Below are 18,739 nucleotides of genomic sequence, written 5' to 3' on the forward strand. Positions count from 1 at the left end.
TACATGGTTGTCAGGAGTGTTCATTCGGAAGAGCCAAGTGTTCCATGTGTGGAATCTGGAGTAATGGAATGTTTGACAGGACAGAAAGTGGAGCTCAAGTGAAATTAAGCGGAAGGGACTGGCTCGCACCAGGGCCTGCGCTCAGGACAGAGGCTGTGAAGGAGCCACGGAAGAGGCACAAAAGAAGTCAGCATAGGGACTTCTAAGAGGGGCACAGTGTGCAGAGGGAGGAGTGGAGCGGCATGAGGGACCAGCAGTCATGCTGGTGCAGAGCATCTGTCCATGTTGTGATCACAGGTTTAGAAGAATGAGGAAGAGAAACCGACTCCATTGCCCTCTGTCTGGTGCAGGTGTTCTAACAGGTGCTTCACCTACACTGTTCCCTTTTAAATCCTCCCAGGGGTCACTTGATCCCTCCTGTTGAGAGTTTCAGGAAGAAGGTGGTAGCCATGTTTGGTCTTAGAGATGTGGAGCATGGCGGCTCAGGTACAGGCTTCCCTCCTCATTCCCATCTCTATAAAAATGAAGAACACCAGCTCTGAGAGTGTGGTGAGGAAGGCATCCTTGTAAAGACTGGTTAGCGTGGGAATGTTACCGTAATGAACGATGCGTGGTGAGACATGACTTGCTGGAACTGTATCTAAGTACTACTGACACTAGGGTCAGTACAGGATGTTTTGCCCAACTTTATCTAATCCCTACAACAAGGACTGTAAGCAACTATGGGAGGTGGCAGAGAGAAGGCAGCTACACATTCATGTGCCCTATCCATGCCACTCTCTTGGTCACATGTACATTTACAGAGCCCTGCAAGTACTTACTATGTGGCAAACACTCACTAAGCCCTGCATACCAAAAGCTCATTTAACCTCCAGAAATTTCACTGAAAGTAAACTTTATGAAATATCAGAAGGCAAAGCCATTATATATCACACCAGAGTTGTGAAGCTGAGTGGCAGAGCATGGACAGACGACACTTCCTTATTCCTAAACCCACACTGTCTTACTGGAGAAAGGAGGAAAGGCCAGTTATGAATAACGAGCTCTCAGATGATGAACCTCAGGAGAGAGGGTGGGAAGAGATGGGTGGAGCTGGCTCTGTCCTACTAGACCTTTGCAGTCCTTGCAAACTGGATTAAAACGTGTGTGCATAAACAAGCCCCTCAGCCTCCTCCGGTGACAATTCTGTCCTTCCCCAGACATCTTATCCCTTTTTTTTTTTTAAAAAAAAAAAAAAAAAAAAAAAGGATCTTCCTGTTGGGAAGATTTTCCTGACACTGAGACTGAAAATGCTGATGTTGTTAGGACTACAGAAGCCTCTGAGAGACACAGGAAGCAGAAGTGTATATGGGAAGTTGACAGAGTAAACTTGGGATTGAAAAACGCTTGCACTGTCAGCATCCACCTCGCTTTCCCAGGCTGAGTGCGCTTGATTGCCCCCACGCCAGTGCCTGCATACAAGCCACAAAGTTCCTGGGCTGTGCCCCAAAAGTTAAAGTCTTCCAGGGACTTGGGTCCTTGGACCCTCTTGGGCACTAGGAGGTCACTCTGACCAAATGCTCCAGGTTCCATCCCTGGCTGCCTCTCCACCGCCCCTGACTGTTGGGTGGTAACCATTCCTCATGGGATTGTATTTGAACATTGGGGTCGGGGCTGGGGAAAATGCTTGCTTACTGCCGCCCCCAAAGGATGAGTTTGTTCTCTGAGGCCTGGACAGTGTGCGAGAAGGTTGGAGTGGTGGGTGCAGACTCCAGTGTTTGAGGAAGAGTTAGCTCCACACCTCCTGCAGGCCAGGAGCCCAGGCATTTTATTCTGCTTGGTGTGACAGGATACAGATAGTTACCACCGAGCTGCCTTTAGGCGTGGTTATCTCAGTGTAGCAGAGTTGATTTAGCCTCATTCGTTGCCCCGTGGGGTGACAGCGGGGCTTCAGGAACAAGATGAACAAGAGTGCAATGTCCCCACACAACGGGAAGACTCATGGTCTGTTTCTTCTTTCCTTCTCACTCTCCTTCCTTCCTGCCATCCATGACCCTTGGGGCCATGCACTGGATGCTGGGCCCTTCTGTGGGGTCGTGACTGCAGTTTCAGTACATGAGGAAAGTACCTCAGGGAACTGGAAACTCAGCACCTCCTGATCACAGTTACCTGCTCCTTCACTTCTCCACACTGGAAATCAACCCCCAACCACTCTCTCCAAGAAAAGACGGTGTATTTTAGGGATGGTGCAAGTTTTGTGCGTTTCTCTAGAAAATAAGCTAGGCAGGTGAAATGACGTTCATCAACGCAACCCCTTGCACACCGGAATGAAAGCTACATCAAGGAAGTTGAGATTGCTAGTTAAGGGAAGATAATGGATCTGGCTCTGTTACTACACTCACTGACCATGGCCTTTTCTCCCCAGGAGCTGAAGCATCTCATCCTTGAAGCTGCTGATGGGTTTCTGTTTGTGGTGGCAGCTGAGACAGGAAGAGTCATCTATGTGTCGGATTCTGTCACACCTGTTCTGAACCAGCCGCAGTCGGAGTGGTTTGGGAGCACCCTCTATGAACAGGTACACCCTGACGACGTGGAGAAGCTGAGAGAGCAGCTGTGCACTTCGGAAAACTCCATGACAGGTAAGTGCAGCTAGCTGTTTTGTGTGTGGCCTTTTGACCTTAAAAATTCTTCATCCAGTAAACACATGGGGAGCTGGAAGTCGCATCATATTCTAAAGGTGAAGTGATACATTTTATTTATTTTGTGTAACAGCTTCATTTACAGTATCTTAAAAATGTTCAGTGTCACCTTTTTTTTTCTAAATTTTTCCTGTAATTAGTGCATGTGGCAAGTAGGAGGTGTTCTTGCTACATTAGTGAGACCCATATGTTCTCTTTGTATCGGTATGCTACCCATCACTTATAACCCAGGCCCCAGCCACCTGAAATACAGTTCTTTATTGAGACATATAAGTAAGTCAGACACTTTCTTCAAAATCACCTCTTTGTACAAACACAGGCAATAAGATCCGTAGCATTCACTGGGGGAGCGGGCTGGAAGTAAAGCACTCCATTGCTGATAAAAGTAAACGTAGGAACCTGCTGAAAATGCCCGCACGGCTTTAGGTGGCAAGTGGAGACTCATAAATATTACTAAGTGTGGTGCTTGGCCTGGAAAAGGACGTTTCGTCGGGGAAACAGGTCTTAGGAGGTTTTGTCACTTGTGAGTTCTCTTAATATGACTCTCTGTGTGGTTTGGTTCAGCCAGGTGCAGTTTTCTGTGTCCATCCACTGTTTCTCATGGATAAGCAAACACAAAGCTCACATTTTTTTTCTCCAGTTGTTCCCAAACATATCAGTCAAATTAGAGTAAATATATATTTTCATGACAAAAGTTACAGAATTGTTCTATCAAAATATTTGCATTCTTCTGTATAGCATACATCTGTGCTGTATTCTTCCCTGACTGTACCGTATGCTGCTGGGGTTCTCAGGTTGCTTTCTAGTGCAATGCTAAATTCTGGTGTTTTGCATGTAGCAGCCGCTCAGTAGAAGCCTAGTGAATAAGTGAGTCATTTGTTCACTGCAATCAATTTGGATCTCTGTGACACGTGTCATAGATGGGTAATTCAAACTGCAGGAACTGATTTTCTCTCACATTTCGGAGGTTGGAAATTCAATCCCTTAGTACACTTCATCTGCAACAAAATACCATGTACCAGTAGCTTTAAATATATCTATGGGGCTGGAGAGATGGCTCAGTGGCAAAGAGCACTTGCTGCTGTTCCAGAGGACCTGAGTTCAGTTCCCAGCATTCACACTGGGTTGCTCACAAGTGCCTGTCACTCCAACTCCAGGAGATCCAGTGCCCCCTTCTGGCCTCTGCAGGCAACTATACTCACATTCACATACCCACACACATAAATTTTAAATGAAAGGGGTGTGTGTGTGTGTGTGTGTGTGCACCCTCATACTAAATCTCTATCAATGTATAGTCTCACAGTTTTAGAGATTAGGAAGTCTAAAATCAAGCTGTAAGTAAATGTGTCTGGTGAAGGCCCACTTTCTGGCTCATAGATGGTGCCTCCTGGCTGTGTCCTCACAGGGTAGAAAGGACTGGCACAGTCGCAAGGGTTCCATCCTCCTGACCTAATACTCCCATCACCTTGGGAATTAGGATAGCAACCTTCGAAGTTGCAGTCAAGCAATCATTTGATTTCATCCAGGATCATGGTGTCACAGACTTGTGTCTCGAGACCTCTTGTCAGTTTCCAGAAGTCCAGCTTCCCTTTGAATCTTTTGTGTGCATCTCTGGTAACTCCCCTACTCTTGAAGAGCACCAGTCATATAACCTGGCTTTACCTTAATTGCCTTGTTAAAGGCCTTACTCCAAAAGCAATCATATTCTGAGGTTCTGGGAGTTAAGTCTTCAACCTTATGAATTTTTGAGGGAGGGTTGCAAGTCTACCCATAATACTTAGAATCAAATCCAGTCTGGTGGTGTCCAAACTGGCAGAAGTTGAGGTGTTTCTGAGTGATGGTAGTCATTTTCTCAGTGCTGGTGATCAGTGGATAGTGATTTAGCATGGGGACAGGGTTTGTGTCTTAACCTTCTCTGCATGCCGGTAAAAGAACAGCACAAATTCAGACTCAGACAGTGGCTTCCTCGCTGGGCTGAAGTCTTACAACACAGAATGTAAAGTTCAACACTTGGGAACTGTGAGAGAGAAGTGTTGGTTTTAAAGCTGAAGTCACCTCCTCTGGAAGGAGCTGTGCTTTTTCCCAGACTTCCTGGATTTGGCCACAGGATGTGGCTTCTTCAAACCCTGTAGAAGACCTAGCTGGGGCAGATGACAGGGGAAGTGGTGGCCAAAGGCAGGGCAGGTTCAGGTCATCAGAGGCTTGTGGACATTTCTAAGTGAAATCTTCATGCATTTGACTGAGTAAAAATGACCTTGGGATGAGTGTGAGCAGTAGTCACAGTAGTCAGAGCTGGTGCAGTGTAAGTAGTCCCCTAAAATGCCAGAGGACTCCCAGTGAGCTGTGGATGGCCAGAGCTCTGAGCTCTCTTTCTGGCCAGGTTCCTCTTGAAAAGAAGATGGGGTTGGAGATGTGTGTCCTGGTCCTTAAGGTGTTAAGAGGGCACAGGATTTTTTTTTTCTTAGAGCCACGTAGTGAAATGGACTCTTCCAGGATACATACAAGACTATTGATCTGGAGGAGATGGCCTGAAAGGGCTCCTTGCAGCAGGGCTGCATGCTGATAGGCATGGGGTTTGCTGGTGCCCAGGACAGGCTAGAGGTTGATCACTGAGCAGCCAACATGTACATTTAATATAACTTTTTTCATTCAAAACTCTTAAGGATTCCTTGATGCCTTTGATTATTGGACAAGGGTCTCAAATCCTTCTATCCCTGAACCTCTGTGGTCTGAGGTCAGAAATAAGTAAATAGGAGCCACTTGAAGGAGTTAAGGTGACAGGTGCAGGGTCAGGGAGCTAGTCAAAGCCTGCTAGAATAGAGATGGCTTACCTAGAATAGGCAAACCGCTCTGCTAAGGGAGGGTCTTTCCTCCAACCCTCTCTCCTAAAAAGTGGATGTCCCATTCATTGGACCTGTACCACTATCTGTACTGAAGGTAGGCTGGGGGAGAGGATGCTCTATGTGTGCACAGTGGAGAAGGATCTTAGAAGGATCTTTTTATTGGAGAAAAAAATCTTACGCTGGGCGGTGGTGGCACACGCCTTTAATCCCAGCACTCGGGAGGCAGAGCCAGGCGGATCTCTGTGAGTTTGAGGCCAGCCTGGTCTAGAGTGAGATCCAGGACAAGGCACCAAAACTACACAGAGAAACCCTGTCTCAAAAATAAACAAAAACAAAAACAAACAAACAAAGACCAGATTCTGTACTGACTGCTTGACAAAAACATGAATTGGGGCTTGCAGGAACCTAACACTGAACTTCCCTTAGCAATGGTGTTTACTCATCCAGCATCCACAGTAGCTTCGTGAAGCATAACTATCAAATAATGTGAATTGACCCTAAGTCTTTTTTCCCCCCAACCCCAGCATTTCTTTGTTTCATGTGGGTCTTTCAAGTGACATCATACATTTATATGCAACTCTGGGCTTGGAGCCTCTGGCTGTGCCGTACCTAACAGGCAGAATGATTTCTGCCAAAGTCTCTGTGAGTGTTCTCGGCTTGCCTTTCATAGCTCTGTTTCGACCCCTCTGCTGTCCTGCCCTGACCCAACCTGAAGGCTAAGGCTTCGAGGCTAGCCTCTGTCCAAGGCACTTAGACTCATGAGTTGAAGTGACTCTTCAGAGGAAGGAGGGACGCTTAAGTGGTGTTTAAGGTGACCCTGATGGAGAGGGACTGCTGTCGAAAATAAGGAGTGCCTTGTGGGGAAAGGGGCTGAAGAAATAACCACTTCAGATCCTCACTGGGAGGAGTGGCCTCGGGTCTTCAGTCAGAAAGAAGATGTGGAAGAGGTTAATCTGTGGGCATTCCAAGAGGAAGTTCATTTGGGCCATGTCCCCTGTGCTGCCTTGTTGTGCTTAGGGATCTACAGGTTCTCCTGCATTCAGGTCAGCATTTGGGGTCAGTACAGGGACTAACTTTGGAAAAGACTGCCCAATGGTGGAAGTGGGTACAAATGAAAAGTAAACTAACTCCCTCCTTCCTTCTTCCCTCCCTCCCTCCCTCCCTTCCTTCCTTTTTCAATGACCATTTATTCATTAATTCATAAACACCTGTCTTGTACAGCTGTGGATAAGTCACACGGCGGGGGGTGGGGGGCGTCCTGTCCAGCTCCTCACCTATAGACACTCACAGCTTCTGTTTATGTATAAGCCCCCATTTCCCAACTGTTGCGGTCTGGATTCTTTGTGATAATTTGGGGAGAACCCAAGCTGGGTTGGTCCCCAAGGCTTCAGCTGGAAAGCCCCAATGCATGAGTCACTCACCCTCAATCAGCTGTGATTAAGCTTCCCTATCTCCCTTTGAGATTTGCTGAAGTCCAGGGATGCTTTGAATCTTGGATCACAGTATTTGGCCAGGCTCCGGTTTGGGCACAGATAGCTGCTCGGAGAGCCGGCCACCAGGGAACCATTTTCAGCCAGCTGTGCTCACAGCCTCTCATCAGACATGTTCCATGAGAGCTTCAAGATGCCATATGCACTCAAGAGTGGGAGAGAAGACACTTGTGGGACTCTGGATGCTTGTGACTTTCATTTTCTCATTCAACCCTAACAGTGAAATATTAATGCCTATAATTAATCCACTTACATTTCTATGGCGTTCTTTTACCCACTGTAGAGAATAACCCCCACACTGCAGTAGCTCCAGTCACTTACAGAGAACTGGCAGATATCCTCACCCGTTTGGCGAGGGGGCCTGGACCAGGCAATGACTGAGGCACCGAGGAGAGATGAAAGGCTTAGATTTTCTGGCCTTCTCTGCCCCATTACAGTTTTGAGCATAGAGATTGCTGCCAATATCCCTGAAGCACCAGCAATCAGACCAGTACAGCAACTCCTACCAGGCATGTCATGGTAGCATTGAAGGCTCAGGGGTACATGAAAGCAGACAGTGTCAGAGTCATGGGACTGAAACAGACAGTCTGGGTGTCTCATCCCCTTGCCTGCAGTGGTTCTCATCTCCAGCAGTGGTTCTCAGTCAGCTATGCGAACATCAGTTTTGAACCTGCTGGAAATGAGAATCTCAGCTCACCCTGGACCCACTAAATCAGAAACTAAGACGAAGTAGTCTCTCTGTCTCCCCATGTCCCCAGCTCTTGAGATGCACACTGAACTTTGAGACTTACCAACTTTGTGACACCATCTTGAAACTTTATGTCAAATTCCTCAGGTTGGGTCTACCTTTATTCTTGACCTCTTTAACCTCTGTTTAAGTCACCTTGGAAGGGTAGGGGATAGAAGATTTGGGGAAGTTTCTTATTAATTATGGAGCTCTGTTCACATTTGTCTGTACTGGGCAAGTCGATCTTGGTGAGATTTGGCAAGAGTGTTCTAGGGACCATCAGCACCCAAATCTTCTAGGAGCTTCTTGAAACATAGACTCCTTGCTGACTCCAGTCTGCATTTTCATAAGGCTCTCAGAAAACAAAAGGACGGAGGATTTTGGCTCATGGATTCGGCAGTTCAGCCCAGGGTTGGCCGGATCCATTGCTTTGAGACTAAGACAGGTCAAATATCATGTGACAGAGACTGCCCACTTGGAGTGGCCAGGAAGCAGAGAGAGAAAGAGGGAGAGGTGGGGGAGGGCAGGCAGCAGCCCCAGGACAAGAAATGTTTTTCCACAGCATTCTTGCAATGACTCACTGTCCCAACTAGTCTCTACTTTCCATAGTCCTACACTCATCCCCCGATTTTCTACTCAGATTTTTGAGTCATGGATAGATTAATCCATGAGGGGTCTTCACTGATGAAGCTACAGTTCCCCAAATCCACATTCTGTATTTCCCTTATTTGAACACTATTTACACTGGACTAATCTCAATACATGAGGGCTTTTGGGGGAGATGGGGGAATGACAATTTATCTTCAAACCAGAGTAAGTTCCAAGAAACTTATATATGTGTATGCACATTAAAGTTTAAAGGAAACTGACTAGTTTAGTGAAGTGTGGTGAAAGGGGGGCTTGTCGTAGCTAGGGTCATGGATGCGTGACTGGCGTGAGATAATGGTCCTGCCCTAGCAACTTCCACGGTCCTTGTGTTTGCCCGGCTCTTTGAGGACGTGGCCCACACACCTCACTGTGAGACAGAAGAGGAAGGAACCTCTGGGATACCCATTCTGCTACTCTGGGAGAACAAGTCAGATGCTCCGAAGACCAGCCTGAAACAGAGTGCATGTGATGGGATGAGTGAGCCTGGGAAGACAGTGGGAGCTGTCACCGTTCAGTCTCAGCCCACCCAAGGCAGCTGAGCTGCCTTGGTAACACTTCACAAGAGAGGGCAAGGACAGAGTGTGTGGAACGGAGCCGTGCACTTGGGTCCTTCAGGGGAAGAATGTGAGGCAGATAATTGGTCCCACAGGAGTTCTGTGAACTATGCAGTCCACCCTGTGGTATCAGTTCAGGAAGAAGATGGTGTATTTCCAGCTGTCAGTCATGAAGGTAACTTCATGAAAACCATATTTTCAAATACATAGTTTATTTTCTTTGGAATGCCCCAACTTAGTCTTTGGACTGATGCCAGAATCTGAAGCCCTAAACACATTCAGCAGTCCATTTCTTGCCATATTAGGTAACACAGAAGAAAAAAGAATAATTCTGGATTTTAACTCAACTATTAACACTGTTATTGAGTTTCTGTTGTTTGAAGGGGACATGAAACATCTTAATGATTAGAAAAGCTTGTTTATTTGAGTTAAGCCACTGGAAATCGGCCGGCTCTGTAGTAAACACACAAGCTGCAGGGAAAGTGTGTGGAGTGGGACTGTCAGGGGTGCCCAGTAAGAGCACACGAGTGTAGAACTGAGCACACAGCTAGGTGTTCTGCCTCTTGACAGAGACACTCCCCCTGGAAACCGCAGTGCTTTGCATCCCAGATGTTTCCCTGGAGCCGGTTCAGTTCTTTCTCATTGTTAAATATTTACACAACCTGCTGTGTTCTGCTTCATGAATACATAGCATGCTGATGCCCCCGGAACTGTTTGTGTTTTTCTCTCATATTTTCCTTTGAAAGCTATTTCATGAATGTGGACAGATCTCCAGCCTGAGCTGCTGGGTTCATTATCATGGTGGTGTCACAAAAGGTGAAGAAGCTGGAGCGGTGTTTCTGCACACACTGCAGTTTCCTGCAGAGAGGCTTTTCTTGCATGCTGCCAAAAAGTCTCACGAGGTGTCTAGTGGGATTCAAGCACCCGACCAAAGGGGGAGATGAGGAGGAGTCACGGGGGAGGTGGAGGATCCCGCCCTTGGTCAGCTGGCCCTGTGACATTTGCAGCCCCTGAGTCTTTACCTTGAGGACTAACTAGCTTCAATAGACTCACTTCCTCATCTGTAGATACAGATAACAGTATATCCCCTAAGGACCAACACAGAGCATTCCAAGAGCTAATCTGTGGGACAGCAGTAATGGCTATGTTTGGAAACTGGCATTTTATTCATTTCTGAATCATCGAGAATGTCACTGAACCACTAACATAGATGGCTGGCCTTCCAAACGTCCCTGCTGGCCCTGGTTAATTTCTTTTCTTGTCCCCTGAAAGTGTCTTGTCAGCACAGGCTTGTAAGGAGGACAGGGAGAAAAGCTGGACTTTATTCAGTCATCCATAAAACACAAGCTCACCAAGCACCAACTTTATCAAGATACTACACTAAGTGTTGGGGATATGGTAATGAATTAAGCCAAAATAGCCAAGCTCTTGTGGACTTTACAGTTTATGGGGGCACAGGTACCAGAGAGTCATGTTTACTACATGTAATGTGGTGGGACATAGGGTAAAGTCCTTAAGGGCAATGAAAGCCGATAATGTTCATTGGACCTGTCTAGTTGGATTGGAGAAGGCTGTGGGGTGAGTGCTGCTTTGTAAGACCTGGCAAGGAAGCCAGGGGTGAACCAGGTAAGGTTGTCAATGGAGGGGAGGTGGTGCTTTTTCCCAGAGTCTTAGAGTCCAGGGGTTTCCAGCCAAAGGGATCCTGTGTCCCTGTTGTATATGAGAAGCTCACTGTGGCCATAGAATGGAGGAAGGGTGTGGGAAGACAGTCTGGCTGTGTGTGGGAGGCAGAGTTCATCTCAGGAGGATATAGAGGTTTCATCTCAGGAGGATGTGGCCGGGGGGCTGCCTCAGGAGATGGAAAGATTCAGCTCATGCAGGTATGGAAGTTATCCAGCTAAGAGAGATGGTGCAGACTGGGGCTAGGTGGTGATGTTTTCCTCTGACTGCTATAGTGACCGTAATCTGGGATAGCTTAAACAATGGAACTTCTTTTGTCATAGTTCTAGAAACCAGAATTCTGGAAACCTAGTGTGAAATTGAATTGGTTCCTTCTGTGGGTTCTGGGTGAAAATCTGATCTAAGCCTCCCTACTGCCTCTCCTGGTAGATGCCTCTTGATCTGTGCCTCCTTCATTACTTGGTGTCTCAGTGTCTAAGTTCACCTCAAATCGGGACACCAGTTACGTTGGACTAACACCCACCTTAACCCAGTGTGACTTCATTATATCTAAAAAGACCTTATTTTCAAAGAAGGTACAAAATTCTACAAGGATGTGAATCTGGGAGAGTACAGTATTAAATCAAGCCCAGGTAACAAAGTGGAGACAGAAGAAAGTGGTTATATCCAAGAGAACTATAGGTATACAAAGCAATCAAAGAGAGACAGGTGAATCTCAGTTCAAGGCCAGCCTGTCTAAAGAGCAAATTCCAGGACAGGTAAGGCTACACAGAGAGACCTTGTCTCAAAAAGCAAAAGCAAACACAAACAAACAGATAAACAATCAGAAGAGTTGACACAATGGCTCTAGTTCTTTCTGTAACCAAGGAGGAGGGCCTTTGTCAACTTTGAGCTGCCCTGTGTGTTCACCGATAAATAGTTTCTACCAGAAGGAAGTTTGGCCATAGATGGAGTTGGAAATCCCCCTCGATGTCCCTGAGCTCTTGTTGAATCCAGCCACACAGCTTATCCCTTCCTGTGATGTGTTTGTGGTTAATGATGGTCCCCTGGATTCACCTAGCTTCTTTGCCTAGATCGACTGCTGCAATGTGACCTGCTCGGAACTAAGCATATTCAGGACTGTTAATGTTATAGCGATGGCTCACCCTGCCTTATGAGTCAATAGTATTGAAATCACAAGGATGGGTCTTGCAGTCCTGGGGGTGGCACGTGACTCTACTTGCCTCAACACCTTGGCATGGTGCCCATTCAGCTGAGAACGTGGTATAGGTTGAGCCATGTTGCCCAATTCCTCTACTGGTTCTTACTTGATCCCTCTTCATTGCTTTCCAGTCCAACCACTTAACTGAAGTGTGTTTAAGTCTTCCCTAGGTGGGATAAAGAACAGTGTATTCCTACCTCCAGTACTCAGATCAGCTGGGGTTGGAATTCAGACCATCAGAGCCAAGCAGCCAGCCTACCTTCCTGTGATTCTTGCCCATGTTTCATATCTGCCTGGGTTCTAAGCCTGGGCTTCTGTCTCTCTTCATCTGCCTTCCTTTGTTCAGACTCAGTTCACCACCTGATACATGAGTCTAGCCAGCTCCCACCTGCCCTGAATCAGACCTGCCACATTGCTCTGTCTGCGTTGGCAGAAGCACATCCAGACACGTGCACACCTGGTGCCTATGGGGACAGAAGAGGGACTTAGATCCCCCAAAACTGTAGTTATAGACTGATGTGAGCCACCCCGTGAGTGCTGGGATCTGAGCCCAGGTCCTCTGCAAGAGCCACAAGTGTTCTGGACCTCTTAGCCATCTCTTCAGTTCCATAATCTGTATTTTCAAAAGCAAATCTGTGGTTCCAGTACGAACCAGAGGCTGAGAACTCCCACATCCTAAAACGATCTCTGGGAACAACAACAACAAAAGAGTAAGAGGAAAGAGACCACAAATAAAGTACAGTCTAGTCTGCCCGATGACTAGGAGAGAAAACATCAGAGAGACGAAGAGCTACTTTTGACTTTACTCGGCCAACAAACAGAGTGTTAAAGATGATGGTGAACGCACAGCATCCGCACTTTAAACCCTCTGCCAGAGTCTCCGTTCTTTCATCAAGTATCTTTCATCTTAACCTTGGTACTCAAGCAGTGAGTCCACAGAAGACCACCCCCCTTCTTAAAAAAAAAAAAAAAAAGAAAAGAAACTATGACAAAAATAGCCCAGGAATAGTATTGTTTTTAGGAAGACATAATTATTTTGAGTTGTTTGGAACGTTTTGAGAGACACTGAATCATTGCTTCCTGGTGCTATGATTTAGATCTCGGTAAAAACCTCACGTGATGGTCAGACTTTGTAAAGCCTTCGGTTAAAAATAGCTTGATTGCAAAACCCCAGCGTGCTTGAGAAAATTAAAATAGTTTCCTCCAGCTTCACCAAAGAATGACACACATCTCCCCCAGAAGTGGCAAACGGTTGAATGCAAAGTCATGCCTAAGCTTGTCCTTCCTCTTCACTGGCTTTTCGGTGGATGCTAATTGAAGAAAGCATCTGCATCCAGTTTTCCCTTTATTTTTGTAAATTCTTTGCTTACACCCGGACGAGAAGCCTCCTCTGCCAGTTGCGTGCTTAGGCTTTGGTCCAATGGAAAGATGCATGGATGGCTTGCCATTTTCTCCTTCGAGTGATGACACAAATTACTCCCCAGTGAGCTATTTACAATGTCGTTCTTTAACCTTGACCCAGTGCACATGTTCTGAGGACTGAGAATCACGAGAGCGAGCGCTACACACTGAGGTTGTGGGGGCCGACCCCACCTGTCATTCATAACTCTCCCCCTGTGACTTGCTTGTGATATGGCCACTTGGCTTTGAATGTAGGTAGCAGCAAAGCCAGCGACCTCCGGAGAGACCCGTTTCCACTTGAGAACAGCATGCTTGCACTCAGCATACTGAGTACTGCAGCCCATGACTCTACCACTGTCTCAAGCCGCACAAATGATATTGGTTGGGAGAGCTGGATATCTGGGCTTGCAGACCATCGGCGAGGTAATGCCTACAGAGACAGATTCTGTTCTAAGAATCTGGGTTTCACCCCTGCTTGCTGGGTGACCTTGGCCAAGGTTAGGATTCTCCCCAAGCCTCTATTTTCTCCTCAGTGTGATGTGAGGGGGGTGCTCAGGCCATGGCCTACCATACCTCAGCCACCACCTTTTTCCCCTAACTTAGGTACCTAGTTCCTTTGTATTTGGTGGAGTTCCCTAGACACACAAGCTGGATGGATGTTTATTTACACAGTTATGTGAACACTAAGTGTTGAGGGAGAAAGGGAAAGGTCTTCAGGAGAGGTCTGGTGTGTAGGAATGGGACTCAGCAGTATAAATTGCACATAATTTGTCCCATTTGATATACCAGGCTTTTTCTTTTGGGCCACCAACCAGCTCCCAAATCATGACACAGAGACTTCTTACTAGTTATGAATGCTCTGCCTAGCTTAGGCTCATTTCTGGCTAGCTCTTTAAACTTAAATTAACCTGTTTCTCTTTAGCTACAAATGCAACACAGCTTTACATAATTAAACAAATGCAGCATAAACAAATGTAACACACCTTTACACAGTTAAAGTAATATTCCACAGCATAAACAAATGTAACGCATCTTTGCCCAGTTAAAATAATATTCCACAACAATCTGGAGCAAGAAAGTAGTCTTTGGCCACCCTATCCTAAGCAATCACTGGCTGCGGCTTTGGGAGGGGAGGCTTCAGGTCAAGTGGTTTCTAGGACAATTCTGTGAAGAAAATGCAGGGAAGCCTGTAACAAGTTGGGGAGGGATACTCCTTCCTCCTGGGACAAGAGGCCTAGGGGAGCCTCTGTGGGACATTGGAAGGGTCCTTCAAAGAAAGGGAGCCCCATGGCAAAGGTAGCAAGTCTCGAGGTGACTGGACCACCTGAGCAGCTGAGGGTTGCCCAGGATTATCTGACAAAGTATGTGTCAGGTATGCTAAGACTGGAACTGAGGTAATGGGGCTCTCTAGTCCCCACTCTTCTCAGCACTGGCAATATCTTGGCTTATGAGTGAGTCTAGTCTCTGAGACTTAGTCCCCACTTTTCATGAGTGAGGAGGGCCTCTTTCTGGTAGGCCACCATGTGTCTTTTATTCCACAAATTATTAACCGCATGTCTCTGATGAGAATGGAAGCGGCAGCCGGACGTGAAATAGACATGGTCGCCATCCACATTCGAACTCCCAGTGTGGCTAGGAAAGGGACAGATGGCTACATGGTAAGCCAGAATGGAAAGGCTCTGTGTCCTCAGAGGACGGAGCAAGGTGCTGAGATAGGAACAGGGCCCTAACTCCTGTGCTGGAGGATGTAGATTGGGGAAATGACTCGGTCAGAGCTGAGGCTGTTTGACTGGAGATTCACAGTTTACAGGGTCAGGCTGTGGAGTAAGTGAGTCTGAGGAGGGAAGGCTGCCGTGGGTGTGACAAGGAGGAAGGCCAACTAGTGCTGGTCCCAGAGAACCATTTTGCATTTAAGATTTACACATAGGGCAAGAAACAGTCCCTAGAAGGATATTACCACAGTCTGCATTTTCTTTTTTATAGATAAAGACTTCTGGTTGCTTGTGGTTTTGAAATATAAGAATAAGAACTAATATTTATGTACTATTAGAGGTGCTATGCAGGGTGACTTCAGAAATATTTTCCCTTCCGTCCTCCAGGCAGACTTATTACAGGCTGTTCTTTGGCATGTGCTGTCCAGTTGTTGCAGCCCCATGGCTGTGGCCCATCCTCCTTCCCTGGACCACCTTTGCACATCAGTCGCACGTGTGTGGCAGTCTGTCTCAGAACCTCTGCCTTCTATTTATCCTTGATGACTGAAGCTGGGAGAGTTGGCCTTTGGCTTTTTCAGGTTGCTCAGGGGTCTCTGTCACTTATGGCTCACCTACACTTGAGAGCTGTTGTTTGGTGGAATTTGATGGCCTCAGGAGGGAGAATGAATCCACTTCCTTACACACACACACACCCATCATTTCCTTTCCTCTACTGAATCTTCCCTCCTCCCCTTTTCATTCAGTGCAAGTTTCTAATATTTAACAAGATTGACTTTTTAAAATCTGGGAACAGGTGTCTAGAGGCTTCAGTAACAGGCAGATGTTTACTTTGGTCCTGGCCACTTGCGGGGAACAGGCTCCTTATCCACTCCTCACTGGAGCCTCCTCACCTTGGCAGGTCAGCTGGCCCCTCTGCCCTGAGCTCTGGACCACTAGGCCTCTGCTCTCCATCACCTGCTTGGAGAGTGGACACTTCTGTTAGACTTCTTTACTTCCTTCCTTGGCATAGAGTTCCTCCATACAGTCACCTGTGGGCCTCTGAAATCAAATTTGGGATCATGGTGGAGATGCTCAAATGCCCCACACAGAAGTCTGTGGTCACCTGTGGCCTGCATACCTCCTCCTATGGACTTCACATCACCTCTAGATGGCTTAGTAAATCCAATACATTGTAAATGCTGTATGAGTTCGGGTTATAAATGTCCCTCAAAGGTGATTACGCTGCTGCACTGTTGAACTGGTAGAACCTTTAAGACTTGAGGCCTAGTGGGAAGTCTTCAGATCCTGAAAGAAGTACTCAGGATCAGAGGATCATGGAAAGAAGGTCCTCTCTTTCTCTTCTTAGCCACCAAGTGAACGGGTTTCTTCAACATGCATTCCTGCTATGAGGGGCTACCTCACCACAGGACCAAACGCAGTGTGACCAACTGATGTCGGAAACCAGAAACTCCAAAACGATGACCTTGAATAACGTCATCATCTTATAAGTTGATGGACTCCAGCCTTTTTGTTCTAGTGATGGACTTAGTCTGTAAACAGTCACGCTGCTGTGTTCTTCAGGGGTAATGGTGGGGAACATAAGGTGTGTCCGTAGTCAGTGCAGATGTATTTCTTAGAGCATTTTTGATCCGTGATGGGTGGAATCTGCGAAGGTGAAATGCATGGACACAGAGACATTGCCAAGTATATTTGTCAAACTCCATTGCTGCTCATTTCTGTACCCACCCCACCCAGATGCACTGTTTTTGTTGTTGTTTTTGCAGAAAATTTTCAGTGTCTGTCTGATTTAATTACCTCCCACTGTTCTTCCTGGGTTTAGGTTTTCCTGGTATTATGATATTTTTAATCATTTCATTAGCAATTCGTGAAGGAAAGGAATCCAGACCTGAAGTTGCCTTTTCCAGTGCTTTGGCAGTCTGGCCTCCTGCTGTCCATCAGCCTGACTGTCTTCAGCCCTGGATGGACAATCATTTACCCTTGAAATGAAAACCCTCAGACTCACATTTCTGGCATTTTTGTAGCATGATCCCCCAAGAGGAATTTATTTCTCTAACTCACACTCCAACGTACTCTAAACAGGATGAGGGATTTGTACTCTTGTCTGTCTATTAAATAGCAGAGGTGCCAGCCGTGGGGGGCTGTGAGTGATGATTTTCTAATGAATAGCAGAGCGGCAGGCTGCAGCAGGAGGCGCCCCTGTAATTCCATATTATGATTGGAATTCAAATGCAGGGAAGAGTTACACGGGGCTCTGCTGAGAGTTGAGGCACCCAGTTGCTGAGGTGGTAGAGGTGGCATGGTCTGTTCCCTTTGGTGCTCTCTGCCCCTTGGGAGAAATGTCCCCCAGCCTTAGTCTGTTCTTTGCTTAGGAGATGATGGCTCTCTGATGCTCCCTGCAGACTGCCACAGCCCTGTTTTGCCATCTACTGCCTGCCCCTTGCTAATTAACACCTCATTAGCGCCTTCCCCAGATGGAGGGCAGGGAACCTGGGGCCAACAATACAAACCAGACGCTCGGCAGGAAGCTCCTTCTGAGTGTCAGTGGGACAGGGGCCCATCAGGGGCTGTTTGCCAGTCCCCATCAGCCTCACCGGAGCCTCTTTCTTTTGTCACCCCACTGTTACAGACCGGAACCACATTCTGTAGTCAGAAAAGTGAGAGAGGGATGGGGGCGTGGTTCCCCACAACCTGCTCCTCGCATGGACAGTTCCACCTGTGAACCGTGAAGGTGCATTGCTCTGTTGAGTGGATGGGACCATGGCCAACAGTCATCCCTTCTCCCCCGCGGACATTTCCTATAGATTGGTGTTTTCCCACTGGTCAGGACACTAAAGTCTCCAAGTAGAGTGTGCTTGCTCCCCAGGTGTTAGATATGGCTAGTACTGGATGTGAATGCTCAAGTCACAAAGTTTTGCTTCTCAAATATAACTTTTCCATGTATGTTAAAGAGCACATCACATTAATTTTCTCAGGAAGTTCAGAGGAAGCAAAGCTTTTACTTTGGTCATATGCTCTGGCCTTTGAAAGGCACATTGACTATCTATTGTCAACAATATGAAGGTGTGAATGGGGCTGTCAGAATCACATGCCTCAGTGTGGAAGAGGAGAACAGAGAGGAAGGGGAGAGGGAGGGAGAGAGAGAGGGGGAGAGAGAAGGAGGTAAGCATAACTACATATTATTATTATTATTATTATTATTATTATTAATAATAATAATTATTATTATTATTTTGGTTTTGTTTTTTCAAGACAGGGTTTCTCTATGTAGTCCTGGCTGTCCTGGAACTCACTCTGTAGACCAGGCTGGCCTCAAACTCAGAGATCTACCTGCCTCTGTCTCTGCCTCCTGAGTGCTGGGAGTAAAGGTGTGTACCACCACCGCCCTGCTTAACTTCTTATATTACTTGATTTTCTCACTTTTGTGGGGAAATACCTGATAGAAGCTACTTAAAGGAAGCAAGATCCATTTTGGCTCCTGGTTTAAGGAGGGACGCGTCCTTTGTAGAAGGAAGGCGTGGAGGTGGGAAGCGGCTGGTTACCCTGGATCCACAGTCAGAGAGCAGAGAGGGGTGAGGCCTGATGGGTAGTCGGCTTCCTCCTTTTGCTGCTTTTGCTCAGTCTGGTATCCTCACCCTTGGAATGGTGCCACCCACACTCAAGGTGGGTCTTTCCTCTTCAGTCAAAACTCTGGCAATACCCTACAGGTGTGTCTCCCATGTGCTTTTAAATCCAGTCAGTGAAGACTAAGCCCTTTCCTGGGACTGTCCTAGGCGCCTCCAACCCACCTGCAGCTTCTATGCCTCCA

The 18,739-nt window shown here is 46.9% G+C and overlaps 1 protein-coding gene across 7 annotated transcripts in view; it reads left to right on the forward strand.

Moving 5' to 3' along the window:
* Nucleotides 1-18,739, forward strand: part of Arnt2 (aryl hydrocarbon receptor nuclear translocator 2) — a 161,912-nt gene that overhangs the window by 63,573 nt on the left and 79,600 nt on the right. For all 7 annotated transcript variants that reach the window (XM_052713842.1, XM_052713846.1, XM_052713844.1 and 4 more), the window contains one exon: nucleotides 2,405-2,618. In XM_052713842.1, the coding sequence (XP_052569802.1) occupies nucleotides 2,405-2,618 (214 nt within the window). The remainder of the gene's footprint in view (nucleotides 1-2,404; nucleotides 2,619-18,739) is intronic.

Source organism: Peromyscus californicus, unplaced genomic scaffold, assembly GCF_007827085.1.
Source record: "Peromyscus californicus insignis strain IS unplaced genomic scaffold, ASM782708v3 Scaffold_4__1_contigs__length_199733344, whole genome shotgun sequence".
NCBI classification, from domain to species: Eukaryota; Metazoa; Chordata; class Mammalia; order Rodentia; family Cricetidae; genus Peromyscus; species Peromyscus californicus.